General features: G+C 53.0%; 1 protein-coding gene across 2 annotated transcripts in view; it reads left to right on the top strand.

The window, feature by feature from the left end:
- The first annotated feature begins 165 nt into the window (after positions 1 to 165).
- The window catches only part of LOC122544333 (baculoviral IAP repeat-containing protein 1-like), a 29050-nt gene continuing 11501 nt past the window's right edge, over positions 166 to 17714 (top strand). Inside the window, exons 1-10 of one of the 2 annotated variants that reach the window (XM_043683512.1) lie at positions 166 to 472; positions 1856 to 2450; positions 3315 to 3414; positions 4081 to 4162; positions 4865 to 4943; positions 6849 to 6977; positions 7459 to 7558; positions 8833 to 8914; positions 11320 to 11359; positions 15013 to 17097. In XM_043683512.1, the coding sequence (XP_043539447.1) occupies positions 1859 to 2450; positions 3315 to 3414; positions 4081 to 4162; positions 4865 to 4943; positions 6849 to 6977; positions 7459 to 7558; positions 8833 to 8914; positions 11320 to 11359; positions 15013 to 17097 (3289 nt within the window). In that variant the 5' untranslated portion in view covers positions 166 to 472; positions 1856 to 1858. Of the gene's footprint in view, positions 510 to 1855; positions 2451 to 3314; positions 3415 to 4080; positions 4163 to 4864; positions 4944 to 6848; positions 6978 to 7458; positions 7559 to 8832; positions 8915 to 11319; positions 11360 to 15012; positions 17098 to 17714 lie in introns of both variants that reach the window. The other variant, XM_043683511.1, reaches the window with a different exon arrangement.

The following is a 17714-nucleotide window of genomic DNA, read 5'->3' as shown; positions in this document are numbered from 1 at the left end:
AACCTCCCCTTTCCATCCACTACCCTCTTCCTATTCTCCCCAAACATCCTCTCCTTCCCTCTCTTTCCCTTCTTCCCATTTCCCTTCTCCCCTCCCCCTCCTCGTCTCTCTCCACTCCCGTCACTCTGTCTCTACCACCTTCCCGTTTCTCTCTCTCTTTCACTGTCTCCACACACAGACACATTGTTGATGTGTGTGTGTGTTCCGCAATTCACACAGGAAGTTGTGCAACAAGAAGTGGGCCGGTCGGACGGTAAGTGATAGAAATCATCTGAACTCTGATGAAGCAAGATCCGGTCCTGGTCGCTCGGAGAAAGGCCAAAACACATTGCCCGTCAATATTCATAGCTGGCTCTGGGAGGTCGACCGCAGGGAGAGATCACCCCTTTGAGCAGAAGGACGGGAGGAACTGACTGAGAAGCTGAAGGACCGTGCACCGACAGAGAGTGAACCGATCTGGGACCCCACTGAGGCAAGGGATCAGCACATTGGTTGGGTTTGACATTAAGGTAGTGTCATTCATCTCTCTCCCTGACGCGCTGGAGTGAATGTGGGGTTGGGGAGGGGTGGAAGGGGTCAACAATAGAGATAGCCATTCGCCCCCTCCCTCCCCCCAACTACCTCTTTGGCTCAAGTCGAGAACCATAGACCACTCTTGCCCAAGTGGACAGGAAGGGGCGCAGGGGCTGAAAGTTAGGGTCAGTAGATGTGAGGCTGGAAGAGCACAGCAGGTTAGACAGCATCCAAGGAACAGGAAGATCAACCGTCCGAAAGCCTTCATCAGGGCTGGGGAGGGGGAGCCCAGAAGTCTATAGAAGGAGGGGATTTGTTCTGGGAGTAAGGTAGATGGGATGATGGTAGATGGAAGCAGTGGGAAAGGTGGACAGCTGAGCAGGATAGGATAGGTCAGGTCAGGGAGGCAAGGAAGAGGGGGAAGGCTAGACATGGAATTAGGCTGCAGGGGGAGGGTGGGGGAATTCTGAAGCTGCTGAAGTCAATGCTGAGGCCACTGAGCTTATGCCCGAAACGGTGGTCCCCCTGCTCCTTAGAAGCTGCCTGACCAGCTGTGCTTTTTCCAGCGTCAGAGTCCTTGCTCAGCAGACTGTGGGCTGGACAGGGCACCGGAGAAGGAGAAGAGGGGGAATTAAAGCAGATGGCAACCAGAAGGTCAGGTTGGTTGGTGCAGAGTGCAGATGCTCAGCGGGTCTGCCTTTGGTCTCCACCCGATACAGGACGAAGGGGACTCTCAATCCTTATTGTCGTTGTGGGCAGAGGGGGTAGGAGGGTTTGGGGCAAGAGTGCAGGAGATCTGAGGATGAGGCCATCCTCAATTACTGAGGAAGGGAAACTGTGGTCCCTAAAGTAGGATGATGTCTGGGATGTCCTGGAGTGGAATGCCTCATCCAGATGGGGCAGAGGAATTAGGAATATGGGCTCCCATTTTGCAGGCAGGTGGGTGAAAGGAGGTGGAGTCAAGATAGTTGTGGGGCAGGTTCAGAGGGATATGGACCAAACGCTGCCAACTGGGACTAGATTGATTGAGGATATTTGACCGAGTTGGACTGAAGGGTCAGTATCCGGGCTGTAGGACTCTATGAGAGGGGAAGGGGACAGATGAACAAATGAAGGATGATGCAAGAGGAGACATTACCACCCAGCAAGTGGTTAGGGTCTTGATGGGCAATTAGGTGGGGGGTGTGGAGCAGGTTCAACTGAAGAGGGGACAATGGTTATTAGGGTAGGAGGGGTGTGCAGGGGGAAATGGAGGTTGGCACAGAGAGTTACGCAGCATGGTACTGTCGGGATGGGCTGAACGGCTAACTGAAAGCTAACCCGCTGATTTGTTGACATCTAGATCATGGCGACGCAAGAGCTGGCACCACCACCGGAAGGCGCAACGCAGGGCACCGCCACCCTCCACCGGCAGCTGGATCCTAATGAACTCCAGTCCATCATGCCCTTGATGAACTTCAACATGGCGGAGTTTGTGGCGCAGGTAGAGGAGGAAGACGCAGCCTTCTGTCGGCAGAGGGTGAGGGGCTACAATGCTCGGATGAGGAGCGAACTGAGGAGGCTGAAGAGCTTCGAGAGCTACCCGTCGTTCTCCACCTGGAGTCCCGAGGAGATGGCGGACGCGGGTTTCTACTACACGGGCACCAAGACCTACATGCAGTGTTTCTGCTGTGGGGGAGTCCTCTCCAGCACCAGCCTCACCAAGACCCCGTGGTTGGAACACAGGCAGTTCGAGCCCGACTGCGGCTTGGTCAAGGCACTGGACGTTGGTGATGTTCCCAAGTATGCCGTGCGGGTCCAGCCACCCGGCAAGATCCTGCAGAGCCAACGGCAGCAGCTAGTGGAGGAGAGGAGCCGGCTCGAGAGCTTCGGGAGCTGGCCTTTCTACGCTCCAACGGAGCCCGCTCTGTTGGCGGGAGCTGGGTTTTTCTACACAGGTGACCGCTGGTGGGATAGAAACATACGGGAATTGGCCGTTAGAATCACACGTCCCTCTCCGGTTGTATAGGCATCACTGGCTGGCCTGACATTGTCGGTCCCTAATTGCCCCTCGTGAAGCTGAGGGAGGGGGTTGGCGCAACACCTTCTTGAACCCAGATGAGTGACTCCATTGGGCCATTTCAGAGAGTGGCTGATTAGGGACCAATTGCCGTGGTTCTCAGGGTCACATGTAGGCCCCAACCGGGCAAGGGGAAGTGACAGCCCGCTGCTATCGTTGCTGGACTGACCATCCAGAGACTGCGGTTATCTCTTGGGGACCCAGGTTTGATTCCCACCTTGGTGGGATTTGAATTTGATGTTAAAAATCTGGGATTAAAAACCAAAAGATGACCATGGGACCATTATTGGAAAGAACCCCTCATGCCCTTGAGGGAAAGAAACTACCATCCTTATCCGGTCTGGCCTACAGGTAACTCCAGACCCACAGCCCAATGTGGTTTACTCTAAACTGCCCTTCTCGGCAATAAATGTTGGACCTGCTGTTCAACAAATTAAAATTCCCTCGCCCTTTTTGGTGAATCAGTTGGGGTTTTTAATGTCACTCCAGCTCGGGACATCCCCAACCGCATTCTAGACTGAGGTGCTGACAGTGTCCCTCACCTATGGAGAAGGGGAGGAGGTGGGGAGGGCTAAGCATTTTGTAGTGGGAGCTTTTGGAGGAGGTTGCAGAGGGATGGGGAATCTCGGGATTGTGGGAGAGCTCAGGGAAGACAATCTGGGAGGGCCAGAGCGAGGGGTCAGCATGATATCGCTTTCAAGTGCCCAGGCCATGACTGCTCCTTATCTCCCCTCCCCGACAGGCAGCAAGGACCAAGTGCAGTGTTTCTCCTGTGATGGCAGCCTTGCCAACTGGGAGGAAGGGGACGACCCATGGCAGGAACACGCCAAGTGGTTCCCTCAGTAAGTGGACTCTTCCTTTCCTCTCGGATCCTCTGCGTCTTTCCGGAGCACACTTTTCCATTAGAGCGAGGCACTATCCCAATGGAGACCTGAGCGTCAGGCTCCTCGGCCCACAGGAAGAGGCGGTGCCCTCTCAAACCGCACCCGATGCCGGGCGCAGCAGATATTGGCCACAGATTTGGTGAACATCAGGCCAACAGCTTCATGCACTGCCCGGGCATGGGGTGTCAACACCGTGGGTCCCTTGGACATGAGGCAGTGAGGGTTCTGTGTGTTCCCTGGACACGGGACTGTGAGGGTTACGTGTTTCCTGAACACGGGAGAGCAACAGTTCTGTGTGTTTCCTGGACATGGGAGAGATAGGATTCTGTGTGTTCCCTGGACACGGGACTGTGAGGGTTACGTCTGTTCCCTGGACATGGGAGAGTGAGGGTTATGTGTGTTCCTTGGACATGGGAGAGTGAGGGTTGCATGTGCTCCCTGGACATGGGAGTGTGATGATTCTGTGTGTTTGGTGGACACAGGAGAGGTAGCACAGTATGATTCCTGGACACAGGGAGTGTTCCTTCCCAGAGTGACAGCGATGTGGTGAAATCCCAGCTCGGGGATTGATTTCTAATTCTATGGCCTGATCCCACAGTCCAATGGCTCTGTTGTTTTTCCAAGGTGCGAGTATCTGCAGGGACAGAAATCCGAGGAAGAAAGGGACCAGTACTGCCGGAGCTACATCGGATTTCCTGGGGTCATGGTGAGAGTTTCACTGAAGCACAGACGAGGCCACTCAGCCCAATGGTGCCAGAGCTGGCCTCAGTAAATCCTGGGAGAGCTCCTCAGGTGAATTGGATGCCCCAATCTGTTTGAGATGGGACCCACAGAAGAGAGAAGGGTTCTCCTCCAGTCAGATGAGGCAAAAGTGACGAAGCGCTAGGTGGCGAGGAGTTACATTTCACTCCTGGAGTCTGACACAGATGTAGCGTGACAGGAGAGGCTTGGCTGCGCACGTGTGTGGCTAACTGTGAATCTCTCCTGTTCTCCCTGCTAGCATGCGCCAGATGACATCACAGGTTGGTGCCCTCCAACTAGTTGGGTGCACCATGGGTGCTCCGCACTCGGCATGGAGTGGAACTCCATCGCAGAGACACGCCCCCAGCTCAGAGGTGGGGGCACTACCCACAGTGGCCAGAACTGGACATCTGTTCGCCAGAGCCTTTTCAAGAGGTAGGGTGGGAGCTGAGACCATTCTGGGGAGCCCATCGATGCTGTCCCAGCCGGCAATCCCCAATTCCACAGAAGGAATCCCACCTTCTTCTATGGGACCCATTGGGTGTCTCCCCAGGTGCCAATCCTGACACAGATCCGACGGTTAAGGGTGGGGGGGGGAGGGTGCCCGAGAGCTAATGGGGCTCCCCTTCTCCCAGATTTCCTGAGGAGCTTCTTTCTGTTTCCGCAGGCTGCCCACTTTCTGAGCCTCCCGGCATTGGACGACCTTCCCCCATCGCCATTGACTCGCAGCGATGATCCGGTATCACGTGAGTTGGCTTCAAGTCCTTTGGGCAGGGGGATGGGGGAAGATGGTGGGGTGGGGGCCAGTCCACTCACCCTCCGCAACCCAGAGGAGGGGGTGTTCTTTTGAGAGTGGGGGGACATCGGCAGTGAAGGGAGCACCCTCACGACACTCTGAGATACTCATCCTCACGCCAACCAAATTTGGTCCCCTCATGGAATCACACTTCACAGAGGAGACCGTTTGGTCCATCCGACCTACCCAAGTCCCACTTTCCCACACCCGCCTTGAATGTGATGACGCCTCTACAGGGAGAGACTGAATAGGATGGGGCTATTTTCCCCAGAATGCCAGAGGCTGAGGGGTGACCTTATACAGGTTTATAAAATCATGAGGGGTGTGGATAGGGTGAATAGACAAGGTCTAGAGGGTCATAGGCTTAGAGTGAGAGGAGAGGTTTAAAAGGGACCTGAGGGGCAACGTTTTCACATAGAGGGTGGTGCGAGTATTGAATAAGCTGCCAGAGGTAATGGTGGAGGCTGGGACAATTACAACATTTGAAAGGTATCCGGGTGGGTACATGAATAGTGAATGTTTAGAGGGATATGGGTCAATGTCTATTCCACAAACACACCACCCTCTGTGTGAAAAAGTTGCCCCTTTGGTCCCTTTTAAATCTTTCCCCTCTCACCTTAAATCTTTTTCCCAGTAGTTTTGGACTCTGCTACCCTGGGGAAAAAGCCTTATCTATTTACCGTCTATCCCGTCATGATTTTATTAACATGACGAAAAGTCAATTGTTGGGAAAAATCCATCTGACTCGTTAATATCCTTTCGGGAAGGAAACTACTGTCTTTGTCTGGTCAGGGCCTACACGTGATTCCAAACCCACAACCCAATGTGGTTGACTCTTAACTTTACTCAGGGCAATAAATCCTGTGAATGAGTTAAGAGTTGATGAGGAATTGTGCAAACACTGTCATGTTGCATGAGAGGGCCACCTTCAGGAGAACATTTGTATTTCACCCTTGAAATTTTAAGAAAACCTTATTTCGGAGGGAGATCTCAAGATGAAGGGGACATAGTTTAGGGTGAGAGAAAAACATTTTTAAAAAGACACGAGGGGCAACTTTTATATTCAGAAAGCTGTTCATGTGTGGAATGAACTGATGCAGGTACAGTTACAACTCTTCAAAGGTATTGAGGTAAGATGAATAAGAAAGGTTTAGCAGGATGTGGGTCAAGTGCAGGTAGGTGAGACTAGTTTAGTTTGGGATTGTGGTCAGTATGGATTGGTTGAACCAAAGGGTCTGCTTCCACACTGAATGGCTTTATCTGCTGTGGCAGGATTTGAACCTGCACCCACCTCCCCTCTGCCCGAACATCATCAGGGTCTTTGGAGTAACAATCCAGTGCTAATACCACAAAGCCATCAGTTCTCCCTGATCTTGAATGTTCCTGCTCTGAATCTGCTCTAACTCTGTTTTCATTTCATCTATAAAGACCTTGAAAACATCAGAGCAGAAATTAGGCCATTCAGCCCATCAGGTCTGCTCTGCCAATCAATCATGGCTGATATGTTTCGCCACACCATTCTCCTGCTTTCTTCCTGATAAAGACCACAAAACTTTGGAGCAGAAATTAGGCCAACTCAGAGTGACACCTTTCCAACTTTCTGTAGGTTCCATAAACCGCTCACTGAGATATACAGAGTTACACTTGTCCATCCATTCCCCAGTGGAAACAACTCTGTGATCCTCACAGAGTCCCATCACCAGCTCGGGAAGGGCTCATTCTGAGGTACATTCCCCACACATCGTCGCACCATCATTGAGTCTGTCATCCAAAGGCCAAAGCTTGGACACTGTGATCTCAGCCCAGACCCTCCTTAGCTTATAACGGTTTTCCTCTCTTCTTCATGTGTGACTAGGGCCAGACCCAGGCTGGGGTTGGAATATTTTCGTGGCTGAGAGGACCCGGCTGGAGTCGTTCCACACCTGGCCATCATGGTGCAGCACCAGCCCAGCTGAGTTGGCAGAAGCTGGATTCTTCTACGAAGGTCAGAGGGATTCCAAGCTGGTGGGCATCATCACTGCTGGGAGCCACAAAGGATTGGTGGGGGTCAGGGAGTGGGGTGGGGGTGCAAGAGAGAAAGGTTTGCATTTCTGTAGAGCCTTCCGGGTAACTGGTCAGCGAACCTCGCTGCACCCGGTTGAGATCAGCCATGCGATTGTGACCCGATCAGCCTTTGCTGTGGGATAAATGCCAGCCCAAGGTGGCAGTGTGGGCTGAAATCCCCGCCCCCTCCCACCATCCCTGGCTCTCCTTCCTCCCAGTATTCCTGAGTCTCTCCCCTGTCTCCCATGCAGCAGGAGGTCAGTGCCCTGATCTTGGCTGAAATTCATGGCACTGGCCAAGGAGGGGCTGCTGTGGGGTGAAGTAGGGCTGGCAGGGCAAAGTGGGCCAGATGAAGTGGGCACTTGCATCGTTTGTGCAGGGAACAGGACACCGTCTCATAGCTTCTCTCTTTGCATCTCCAGGTTTGGGGGACAGAATTCAGTGTTTCTGCTGCGGAGTTCATCTACACAAATGGGAGGAAGGGGATAACGCTTGGACGGAACACCAGAGACACTCGCCCCAGTAAGGAGAAACACGAAGCTGCGCTTGTTTAGGCCACCACACGTGCACATGCCCCACCACACGTGCACAGTCCCAGCTTTCAGACAGAGCAATCAGTTATAAACACCCACTCCAGAACCAGTGTCTTCCTGCTGGAAGTGGGATTAGTTTGAGGGGGGGCACTCAGGCCAAGGGGTCTTAGACTGTGCTGAAAGACCCTCAGCAATCTCAATTCAGATTTCACACGAAGGAAGGAATTTTTTTTAAGTGCAGCTGGTTAACTCTCTGAACGTTTTCTCAATCAAACTGCTCCAACATATAGAGTCATAGAGATGTACAGCATGGAAACAGACCCTTCGGTCCAATCCGTCGATGCCGCCCAGATATCCCAACCCAATCCATTCCCACCTGCCAGCACCCGGCCCATATCCCCTCCAAACCCTTCCTATTCATTTACCCATCCAAATGCCTTTTAAATGTTGCAATTGTACCAGCCTCCACCGCTTCCTCTGGCAACTCATTCCACACACATACACCATGGTGTCAGTTTTTTTTCTCTCTCTCTCCTGCACTGACCGCACCATGTGCTTCCTTTGTCTGTTCTTCTTACTTTTAAAACAGCTATTGTTTTGACTTTTTTTCCGCAAAGTTTCAAAACAATGCAATAGCATATAAAACAGTAATTGCTGCTCCTGGAATTCGAGGATATCATCTCCAACACCTAAAAGATCTCAAAAAAAGGATTAGCCGTTACAACCAAAACTTTTTTCCGTCCTCCATCTTGGATTACCCAGAATCCTCTCATGAAACACCTTTGGAGCTAGTGAGTCTTGAACCACTACCACTGTGCTACCAAAGTCCTGAGTAAATGCCCTGAATATTTTCTATTATTTTCCACTGGATTTTTCCTGTGTCTGCTTTTATCTTAAACAATTTTTCTAACCAACCTTTTAGTTGTTGGTTTTGAACAGGGCTTTTTAAGGGTGTGAAAGCATCGTAAAGTAAGACAGTCCTACTGCACAGAAACAGACCCTTCAGTCCATGGTGAACGTAATCCCAAATTAAACTAGTCCCCACCTGCCTGCTCCTGGCCCATATCCATCCAAACCTGTCACTTTTTGGAATTCTCTTCCTCGGACACCAATGCAGGATGGGTAATCCAATGTACCCGAGGCCTGAGATTCTGGTCCACAGAGCGCTCTATACAAAGGACGGCTTCTTTCCAGTTCTCCCTCTCAAGTTGTTGACGAAAGCAAGAGATTCCAGCTCAAACCAATTCTGATTTTGCATTCCAGGTGCCCGTACCTTCAGGCGAGAAACAAGGACGGCGGAGATGTGGGTCGGGCACGGATTCAGGAATCATCCCCCAACATGCCGGTAAAGTGGACCAGTCCCTTTGCCCCCAGAAGGGGGCAGTGTCTTTCAGGGGCTTGTTGGCAGCTAGATGCTGACAGCACCCACGCCCCCCCCCCCCCCACAAAGCCCACTCAACCACCAGTTCTTCCCCTTTGACCCTGACAAAAGCCGCCAGGGGCACGTGAGAGTGACCCAAAATGTTGATTTTCCTGCTCCTCAGATGCTGCCTGACCTGCTGTGCTTTTCCAGCACCCCTCTAATCTAGACTCTGGTTTCCAGCATCTGCAGTACTCACTTTTGCCCAGAGTGACCCTGACCGCAATCGATCTTTGCCAAGCATACTCCAGCCACATGCAAATGGTTAGCAAGGACGACATTTGTTGGCCATTAGTTGGGTGCCAATGTTGTTGACGAGGCTGGCTGGGTCAATGAGACTGGCCTTTTGGACTGCCTTATGTTGTTAACCTACTCAAGAGGGCCCTTAATTCAACACTGCACTGGGAGGAATCCCCCAAACCTCTTCCTCAGACAGTGTCAGCCCTGGTTCCATGTTGTAGTGTTGGGACAGGTCTTGTACTATCTAGGCCAAAGGTGGCACAGTGGTTGGTACTCCTGTCTCGTGGCACCAGGGACCCAGATTCGATCCCACCCTTGGGCAACTGTGTGGAGTTTGCGTGATCTTCCCGTGCCCGTGCCTGTGTGGGTTTCCTCCCACAGTACAAAGATGTGCAGACCCAAAGGGTGGATTGGCCATGCTATATTTCCCCACAGTGTCAAAGATGTGCACACTAGGTTGGTTAGCCATGGGAAATGCAGGGCTACAGGGTTGGGGCTGAGGTGGTGGAATGCTGTTCAGAGGTGCGGTTTGAACTTGATGGGCCAAACGGCATGCTTCCACCCTGTCGCTCTTCTATATCCGAACACCTTTTCCCGCAGTACCAATAATGGCCTAGGTACAATTCCAGAAAACCTAATACACACCCAAACTATTGAAGGGGTGGAGACAGAGCTAAGAGCGCTGGATGAGGTACAAGTTTGCTTAATGTTCTTAGCCTGACACATACAGAATGAGGAGCAGCTAGCATGATTAGATAACTTCTCACCGAGTGGTCCATGGATAGCATACCTCAGGAGTAGGTGGGACTTGAACCCAAACATTACCACTGGGCCACACAAGCCCTCTGTTCACTCTCTATTTGCTGGAGTTCAGAATAGTCAGAGGGATTTCTCAAAGACAGGGTAAAGGCAGGAAGGATGTTCCCAATCACCGAGGAGTCTAGAACCAGGGGGGCACACTCTGAGGGAGACGGGGTAGGACTAAAATGGATAGAAATGTCTTCACCCAGCGAGTGGGGAGCCTGTGGAATTCTCTATCACAGAACGTGGTTGAGACCAAAATATTGAATGTTTCCGAGAAGGATGTGGATGTAGTTATAGATTCAGATGTACAGCACAGAAACAGACCCTTCAGTCCAACCCGTCTACGATGATCAGATATCCTAAACTAATCCAGACTCATTTGCCAGCACTTGGCCTATATCCCTCTAAACCCTTCCTATCCATCTAATCATCCAGATGCCTTTTAAATGCTCTAATTATATCAGCCTCCATCACTTCCTCTGACAGCTCATTCCATACACCCTCTGCGTGAAAATGTTGCCCCTTACGTCCCCTTTAAATCTTTCCCCACTCATCCTAAACCTATGCCTTCTAGTTTTGGGTTCCCCACCGCACGGGAAAAGACCCTGTCTATTCACCCTATCCACACCGCTCATGATTTTATAAACCTCTGTAGGTTCACCTCTCAGCCTCTGACGCTCCAGGGAAAACAGCCCCAGCCTATTCAGCCTCTCCCTACAGCTCAAACCCTCCAAATCCTGGCAGCGTCCTTGTGAATCTATTCTGAACCCTTTCAAGTTTCACAACGTCCTTCCTATAGCAGGGAGACCAGAATTGAATGCAGTATTCCAAAAGCGGCCAAACCAATGTCGTGTCCAAAGCCCTGTACTCAGTGCACATCCCACCTCCGATATTCAATGCGTTATTCACTAGAATATCCAGCACAGCAACAGACTTGTTGGCCCTGACTCTGTGCGTGTGTCTGTGTCAGAAAGAAACCGTGAGAGAGAGACTCCCAGATCTAAAGAGACCAAAGGTTATGGGTGAGAAATTGAGAACATGGGACTGAGTTGGGTGATCAGTCCGTGATTATTCTGACTGGCAGAACAGGCCCAAGGGGCTGAATGGCGGAATAGGCTCGAGGGCTGAAAGGCCGACTGAAACTTACTATATCTTAATGCTCTCGAGTCAGATTTGTGCAGCTTGAAGGCATTTCTCACGGTGCTCCCCGGAGGATCTTAGCTTGTTGTACAATTGGGTCAGGACTCCTGGATCTCTGTGTGACGTAAATCTTGTCTCTTGAACAGGATGTGGAAACCCGAGAGAAGGAGGATCCCTTTGCTGGAGGTGAGTCTGTCACAACGAATTGATCCCCTACCGATCGCTGCTGATGTTCCCCAGAGATTCGCTTCCGTACAGCAACTAGTTAGATGGTGTGGTGTGTTAATGTCAGTGTCCAGTCTAATGTGCTTGAGATTTGGGTTCAAATCTCACCAGGACAGGTGGTGCAATTGGAACTCAATAAATGCTGGACTCAGAAGCTGACCTAATGGCAAACACTGTCTATTGTAATAAAATTCCTCTTGCCCATTCAGGAAGGAAATCTGCCATCCTTACCCGGTCTGGCCTAAATGTGACTCCAGACCCACGGCCAATTCAGTTGACTCTCAACTGCTTTCTGAAATGGAGCAATTAGGGATGGACAATAGTGATGTCCACAGCTCATCAATAAATATCAATGCCCCTGCAGTGTCTCCACATCCTGTGGCAATGTAGGCTTCCACATCATTTCCTCTGCCCTGAAGCTATCTCTCCATGCTTCAGGCTCTCTGCCTTTATTCCTGATGAAGAGCTTTTGCCTGAAACGTCGATTTTGCTGCTCGTCAGATGCTGCCTGAATTGCTGTGCTCTTCCAGCACCACTGATCCCGAAACGTCGATTTTGCCTGTCCTCGGATGCTGTCTGAACTGCTGTGCTCTTCAAGCACCACTGATCCAGAATCTGATTTCCAGCATCTGCAGTCATTGCTTTTACCTCTTCCACATCTCAAGGCAAGTTTGATGATTGCGTATCTTGGCCAAAGAGGGAAATCGATCACAGTCTGTCGCTCAAACTGAACAGAACCCGAATTATGGTCCAAAAGAGAAAGCAAAACTGAAGTCACGTGTAGGCCAGGCCAGGTCATGACAGTGGATTCCCATCCTGAGAAGGGATTCGGTTGGGTTTTTAATGACAATGGACCATCGTCACCATGGTCACTGTTGTCAAGAGTGGTCCCGAAGTGACCACCCTACAACTGGTCCAAGTAAAGGATTGCCACAGGCAATGAGAAACGGCCATTCCTCCCCTCTCTGTTGCTGCTGTCCCCTGCTCCTCCCTCACAACCCCACTGAGAATTGTATAACCCCCTGGCAGAAAGGAAACCCATAGAGAGAGAGGGAGAATGTGTGGACCCATTCTATTGCCCTGAACTCTACAATAACGCCAATACTCCAACCCCCTAATCCAAGTGAAGCAGACCCTCCCCATCCCAAGTTAATCCACACTGCCAACGTCCTGACAGCTTTAGAAGCCCGTTTTGGGCGATGGGATGCCCTCCGGTCGCAAACAGTGCTATCAAAATGCAGCTCTCTCCATGCTCCATGAGCAAGAGTCGGGCATTCCATAAGATGGTGGGCCGATCTGACTTTTAGCCCTAATAATCTTTCACCCCCTATTTACCTCCACCTTAAAAAACAAAACTAAAGCTTCAGCCTTTGCAGGAAGGAAATTGCAAAGACCCACAACCTTGTGAAAAGTAAAGATGGTTCCTTCATCTCTGTTTTAAATGGGTGGCTCTGAATGTTTGAACTCTGACCCCTCTAGATCTAGATTCTTCCAGAAGATGGACCATCCTTCCCACATCTGCCTGGTCAAGTCCCCTCAGAATCTTATAAGTTGAATTTAAGTCACCTCTGCTCCTCCACATCCGAGAGGATAGAGACCCCTGGCCTCTCTAGCCATTCCTTCATCAGGCTAACCACTCTTTTCAGGTAGCAAACCTTCTCTGACCCCTTCCAACACATTAACATCCCTCCCTGAATATGGGGGACCAGTGATGTACACAGTACTGTAATCTCACTGATGCTACATATCAGTGAGGCATTACCTCACTAATCTCTTGCGTTCACTCGTCTTCCCAATAACACATAGAATTCGAAGGGTTTTCCCTGCTTATTTGTTGTCCCTGCATACTAACATTCGGAGATTCCTGCACAGGGACACCCAGATCCCTCTGTTTCATCACTGTGTGTGTCAGGTTTCACCTGCTGTGTCGCTTCTCAGAGACATACAGCACGGAAGCAACTCTTCGGTGCAACCAGTCCATGCCGAACATAATCCCAAACCAAACCAGTCCCACCTGCTTGCTCCTGGCCCATATCCCTCCAAACCTTTCCTATTCATGTACTTATACAAACATCTCCTCAACGTAACTGTGTCCGCATCCACCACTTTCTCAGGAAGTTAATTCTACACATGAACCATCCTCTGTTTAAAACATTGGCCCCTCAAGTCCTTTTCGAATCTTTCTCCTCTCACCATAAAACTATGCCCCCTAGTCTTGAAATCTCCCACTTTATCCATACCCGTCATGATTTTATAATAGCACCTCTCGAACCCCTCCATTCCAACGAGAAAAGTCCCAGCCTATCCGGCTTTTCTTTGATATTCAAACCTTCCGTACCCAGCATCATCCTGCTAAATCTCTCCTGTATCCTCTTCAGCTTAATAATATCCTTCCTATAACAGAGCGGCCAGAACTGGACACAGTACTGCAGAAGAGGCCTCACCAACATCTGTAAAACCTCAACATGACTCCTATACTCAAAGCATTCAGCAATGAATGCATCTGTGTGAAATGCCTTCTTAACCACCCTGTCTATATGTAGTGCAAACTTCAAAGAATTATGTACCTGAATCTCTTGGTCTCTCTGTACTACAACACCATCAAAAGCCTGAATTTTAAATACAGTCATAGAGATGTACAGCACTGAAACAGACCCTTCAGTCCACCTCGTCCATACTGACCAGATATCCCAACCCAATCTAGTCCCACCTGCCAGCACCCGGCCCACATCCTTCCAAACCCTTCCTATTCATATACCCATCCAGATGCCTTTTAAAAGTAGCAATTGTACTAGCCACCACCACTTCCTCTGGCAGCTCATTCCATACACGTACCAGTCTCTGCGTGAAAAAGTTGCCCCTTCGGTTTCTTTTATATCTTTCCCCTGTCACCCTAAACCTATGCCCTCAAGTTCTGGAGTCCACCACCCCAGAGAAAAGACCGTGTCTATTTATCCTATCCATGCCCCTCATGATTTTATAAACCTCTATAAGGTCATTCCTCAGCCTCTGACGCTCCCAGAGAAAGCTGTCCATGCTTATTCAAGCTCTCCCTATAGCTCAAATCCTCCAACCCTGGCAACGTCCTTAGAAGTCTTTCCTTTCTGAACCCTTTCATGATTAGATTCCTTACAGTGTGGAAACAGGCCTTTTGGCCCAACAAGTCCACACCCACCCTTCGAAGAGTAACCCACCCAGAATCATTCCCCTACATTTACTCCTGACTAACATACCTCACACTATGGGCAAATTAGCACAGCCATCTTCGGACTGTGGGAGGAAACCCACGCAGTCACAGGGAGAACGTGCAAACTCCACACAGACAGTCGCCCGAGGCAGGAATCGAACCTGGGTCCCTGGGTGCCATGAGGCAGCAGTGCTAACCACTGAGACACCGTGCCGCCCTCCATTGTATCAGTCCTGCCAGTGTTTGTTTTGCTAAAATGCGAAACCTCACATTTATCCAGATTGAACTCCATGTGCCACTTCTCAGCCCATTGGCCCCCATTTGATCAAGGTCCCTCTGTAATCTTATCCACTCTTCTGCCACCTTCTTCTGACGAGGTGCCACCTTCCAAGGAGGTCCACTGACATGTCTTATTTTTTTTAAACAGGGATCCCGTCCAGTGAGGGGGACTGGGCCGAGACCATCAGGGGGATGAGGAGGCGTCTGCGGGAGCTGTACCTCTCCTCCGAATTCGCCACCGTCTCCTTCAACGGCTGCGTCTCCGTCGACCTCCGCCGCTGCTATGCGGAGCCGTGCCTAGCGCTGAGGGACCTGGCGGGCAGGGAGGTGCGCCGCCTGGTCCTGCCCGAGCTGCTGCGTGACCTCCGCCGGGTGACCCTGCTGGAGGGCGAGGCGGGCACGGGCAAGTCGGCCCTCCTCAGGCAGGTGGCGCTGCTCTGGGCGTCCGGCCGCTGCCCCCTGCTGTCCCGCTTCGCGCTGGTGCTGCACGTGCCGGGCGGCGGCGCGGGCCAGAGCGCGGGCGCCGCCCCCGGCGGGCGCTGCCTCGGCGCTCTGGCCGCCCGGCTGGGCGAGCGGCTGCTGGTCCTGCTGGACGACTCCGGCGAGGCCGGCCCCCCGCCCGTCGAAGAGGAGGAGCTGGTGCGCGCCAACCACCGGAGCGGCGGCGCCGCCGTCCTGCTGGCCCTGAGGACCGACAGGGCCGCCGGCGCGCGGCGCTTCGCCGACGCCGCGGTCTCCATCGTCGGATTCCCGCTCTACAGCAGCGCGCGCCTCCTGAAGGCCATGTTCGCCCACGACGTGCCGCGCCTGCGCAGGTTCGTCCAGGACATCGGCTATTCCGAGACGCTGAGGGGGGCCCTGAAGAGCCCGCTGTTTGCCCTGGCCCTCTGCCAGCACTGGGTGAGGGAGCCGCTGGACGCCGGCGTCAGCTGCGTCACCCTGTTTCGCGCCTTCCTGGACCACGCCGTCGGCCGGCGTGGCGGGGCCGAGCCGGCGAGGACCACTCTGGCGACCTGCGGGCGCCTGGCGCTGACCGGCTTCCTCGCCTGCCGCCGCGACTTCGCCGACGGCGACCTGCACCGGGCCGGAGTGGCCGCGGAGCCCGCGCTGGCTCTCGGCTTGCTCAGCAAGTTCACCGCCCAGCGGCTGAGCCCCGTCTACCGGTTCCCGCACGCCTCCTTCCAGGAGTACCTGGCAGGCACGCGGCTGGGCAGCCTGCTGGGGTCGGAGGTCGCGGCGGAGCGGGAGGAGGGGTCCTCCGCCCTGAGCCGGGTGCGCACCTTCCTCGAGCTCTTCACCCGCTACCGTTACCTCCTGGTGTACGCCGCGTGCCAGTGCGGCCAGGCCGCCTCGCTCATCGCCGCCCACGTCCTCGACATGGCCCGGAGGCCGTCGTCCTTCGACTGCGGCGCGGACACCAGCCTCGCCCTGGCGCAGCACCCCGATTTGGAGCCGTACCGCGACCTCTTCGTCCAGTGCTCCCAGATCATGGAGCCCGGGCAGCTGTCGGACGTGGCCACGGGCCCCCTGCTGGACTTCGTCCTGTTGCTGACCAAGGCGGAGACCCGGGCCTCCATCGCCCCGGTCCTGCGGGATTTCCTGAGCGGGAAATGCTTGACCATGTCCACGTCCAGCCACCTCCGGCAGAGCACGTTCGAGTTCCTCAGGGTGTACCCCGAGATGTTGACCGTCCTCGGCTCCCTGCGGGTCTCGGTCAGCGGGAGGAGGAAAGCGGCCGCGACCAGTTATTCCGAAATGGCGCAGGCCATGAGCCACTTTGGCGCGCCCAAGGTGGAGGAGGACTACGCGCCCGCCTTCCAGAGCCTGGAACAGGTGTTCCTCAGCAACCGGGAGAAGGAAGAGCAAATAAGCAGCTTCTCGGCCCTCGCCTGCCACAGCATCCCGGACTCTTTCGTGTCGACGCTGTCTTCAGTCACGGCTCTCCACAAGGCGCCGGCGCTCGAGCTCCACGTCCGTTCCGTCGACGCTTTCCGGCCCGGAGACTCGGAGCGTCTGCTGCGGCTGTGCTCCGTCTCCGACCGGGTCGAGCTCACCGTCTGGGAGGCTCGCGGAGTCCTGGGGCAGCTGGGAGACGCCGTCGAGCGGCGCGGCGAGAGCTTCAGGGCGCTGTGCCTGCACCGGACCGCGCTGAGCCACCGCGAGCAGGAGCTGGTCACCGCCATGAGCGGCCTGGAGGCGCTGGAGCTGAGCTTCGACGACGACCAAGCCCCGGGTATTGACCGATAGCGTTGTCGCAGCGCCAGGCGCTGCCCGTGTTTAACCGCCCCGCGCCAGACAGTCACCCAGCTGGGGACGTGCAGGGAAGGTGTCCAAACTGGTGGCTGTCAGCTTGTCCCTTCGGTAGTGGGACAGATGGATAAAATGTTTGAGAAGGCATATGGGATACTACAGATTAAGAACAGGGAGTTGCTGCTGGAACTGTATAGACTGTTGGTTAGGTCACACTGCTGGAGCATTGGAATCCACCTTATAAGAGGCATCTGCTAGCACTGGAGTGGGCGCAGAGGAGATTTACTAGGCCGTTGCCCAGTCTGGGGAAATTTACTCGAATGTTGCCCGGTATGGAGAGATTTACCAAGATGTTGCCTAGTCCTGGGAGATTTGACTTAGCAGGATGTTAGGCAAAAGTGAGGACTGCAGATGCGGGAAACCAGAGTTTAGATCAGAGTGGTGCTGGAAAAGCACAGCAGGTCAGGCAGCATCCGAGCAGCAGGAAAATCGAAAAAGCACAGCAGGTCAGACCTGATCTGATCTGAGCAGGATGTTGCACAATCTGGAGAGATTTACCAGGATGTTGCCTGTGATGGAATGTTTCAGTTATGAAGAGAG

Source organism: Chiloscyllium plagiosum, chromosome 48, assembly GCF_004010195.1.
Source record: "Chiloscyllium plagiosum isolate BGI_BamShark_2017 chromosome 48, ASM401019v2, whole genome shotgun sequence".
Classification (NCBI taxonomy): Eukaryota; Metazoa; Chordata; class Chondrichthyes; order Orectolobiformes; family Hemiscylliidae; genus Chiloscyllium; species Chiloscyllium plagiosum.
Note: the sequence above shows the minus strand (reverse complement) of the source record. Positions and strands in the feature narration are given on the sequence as shown.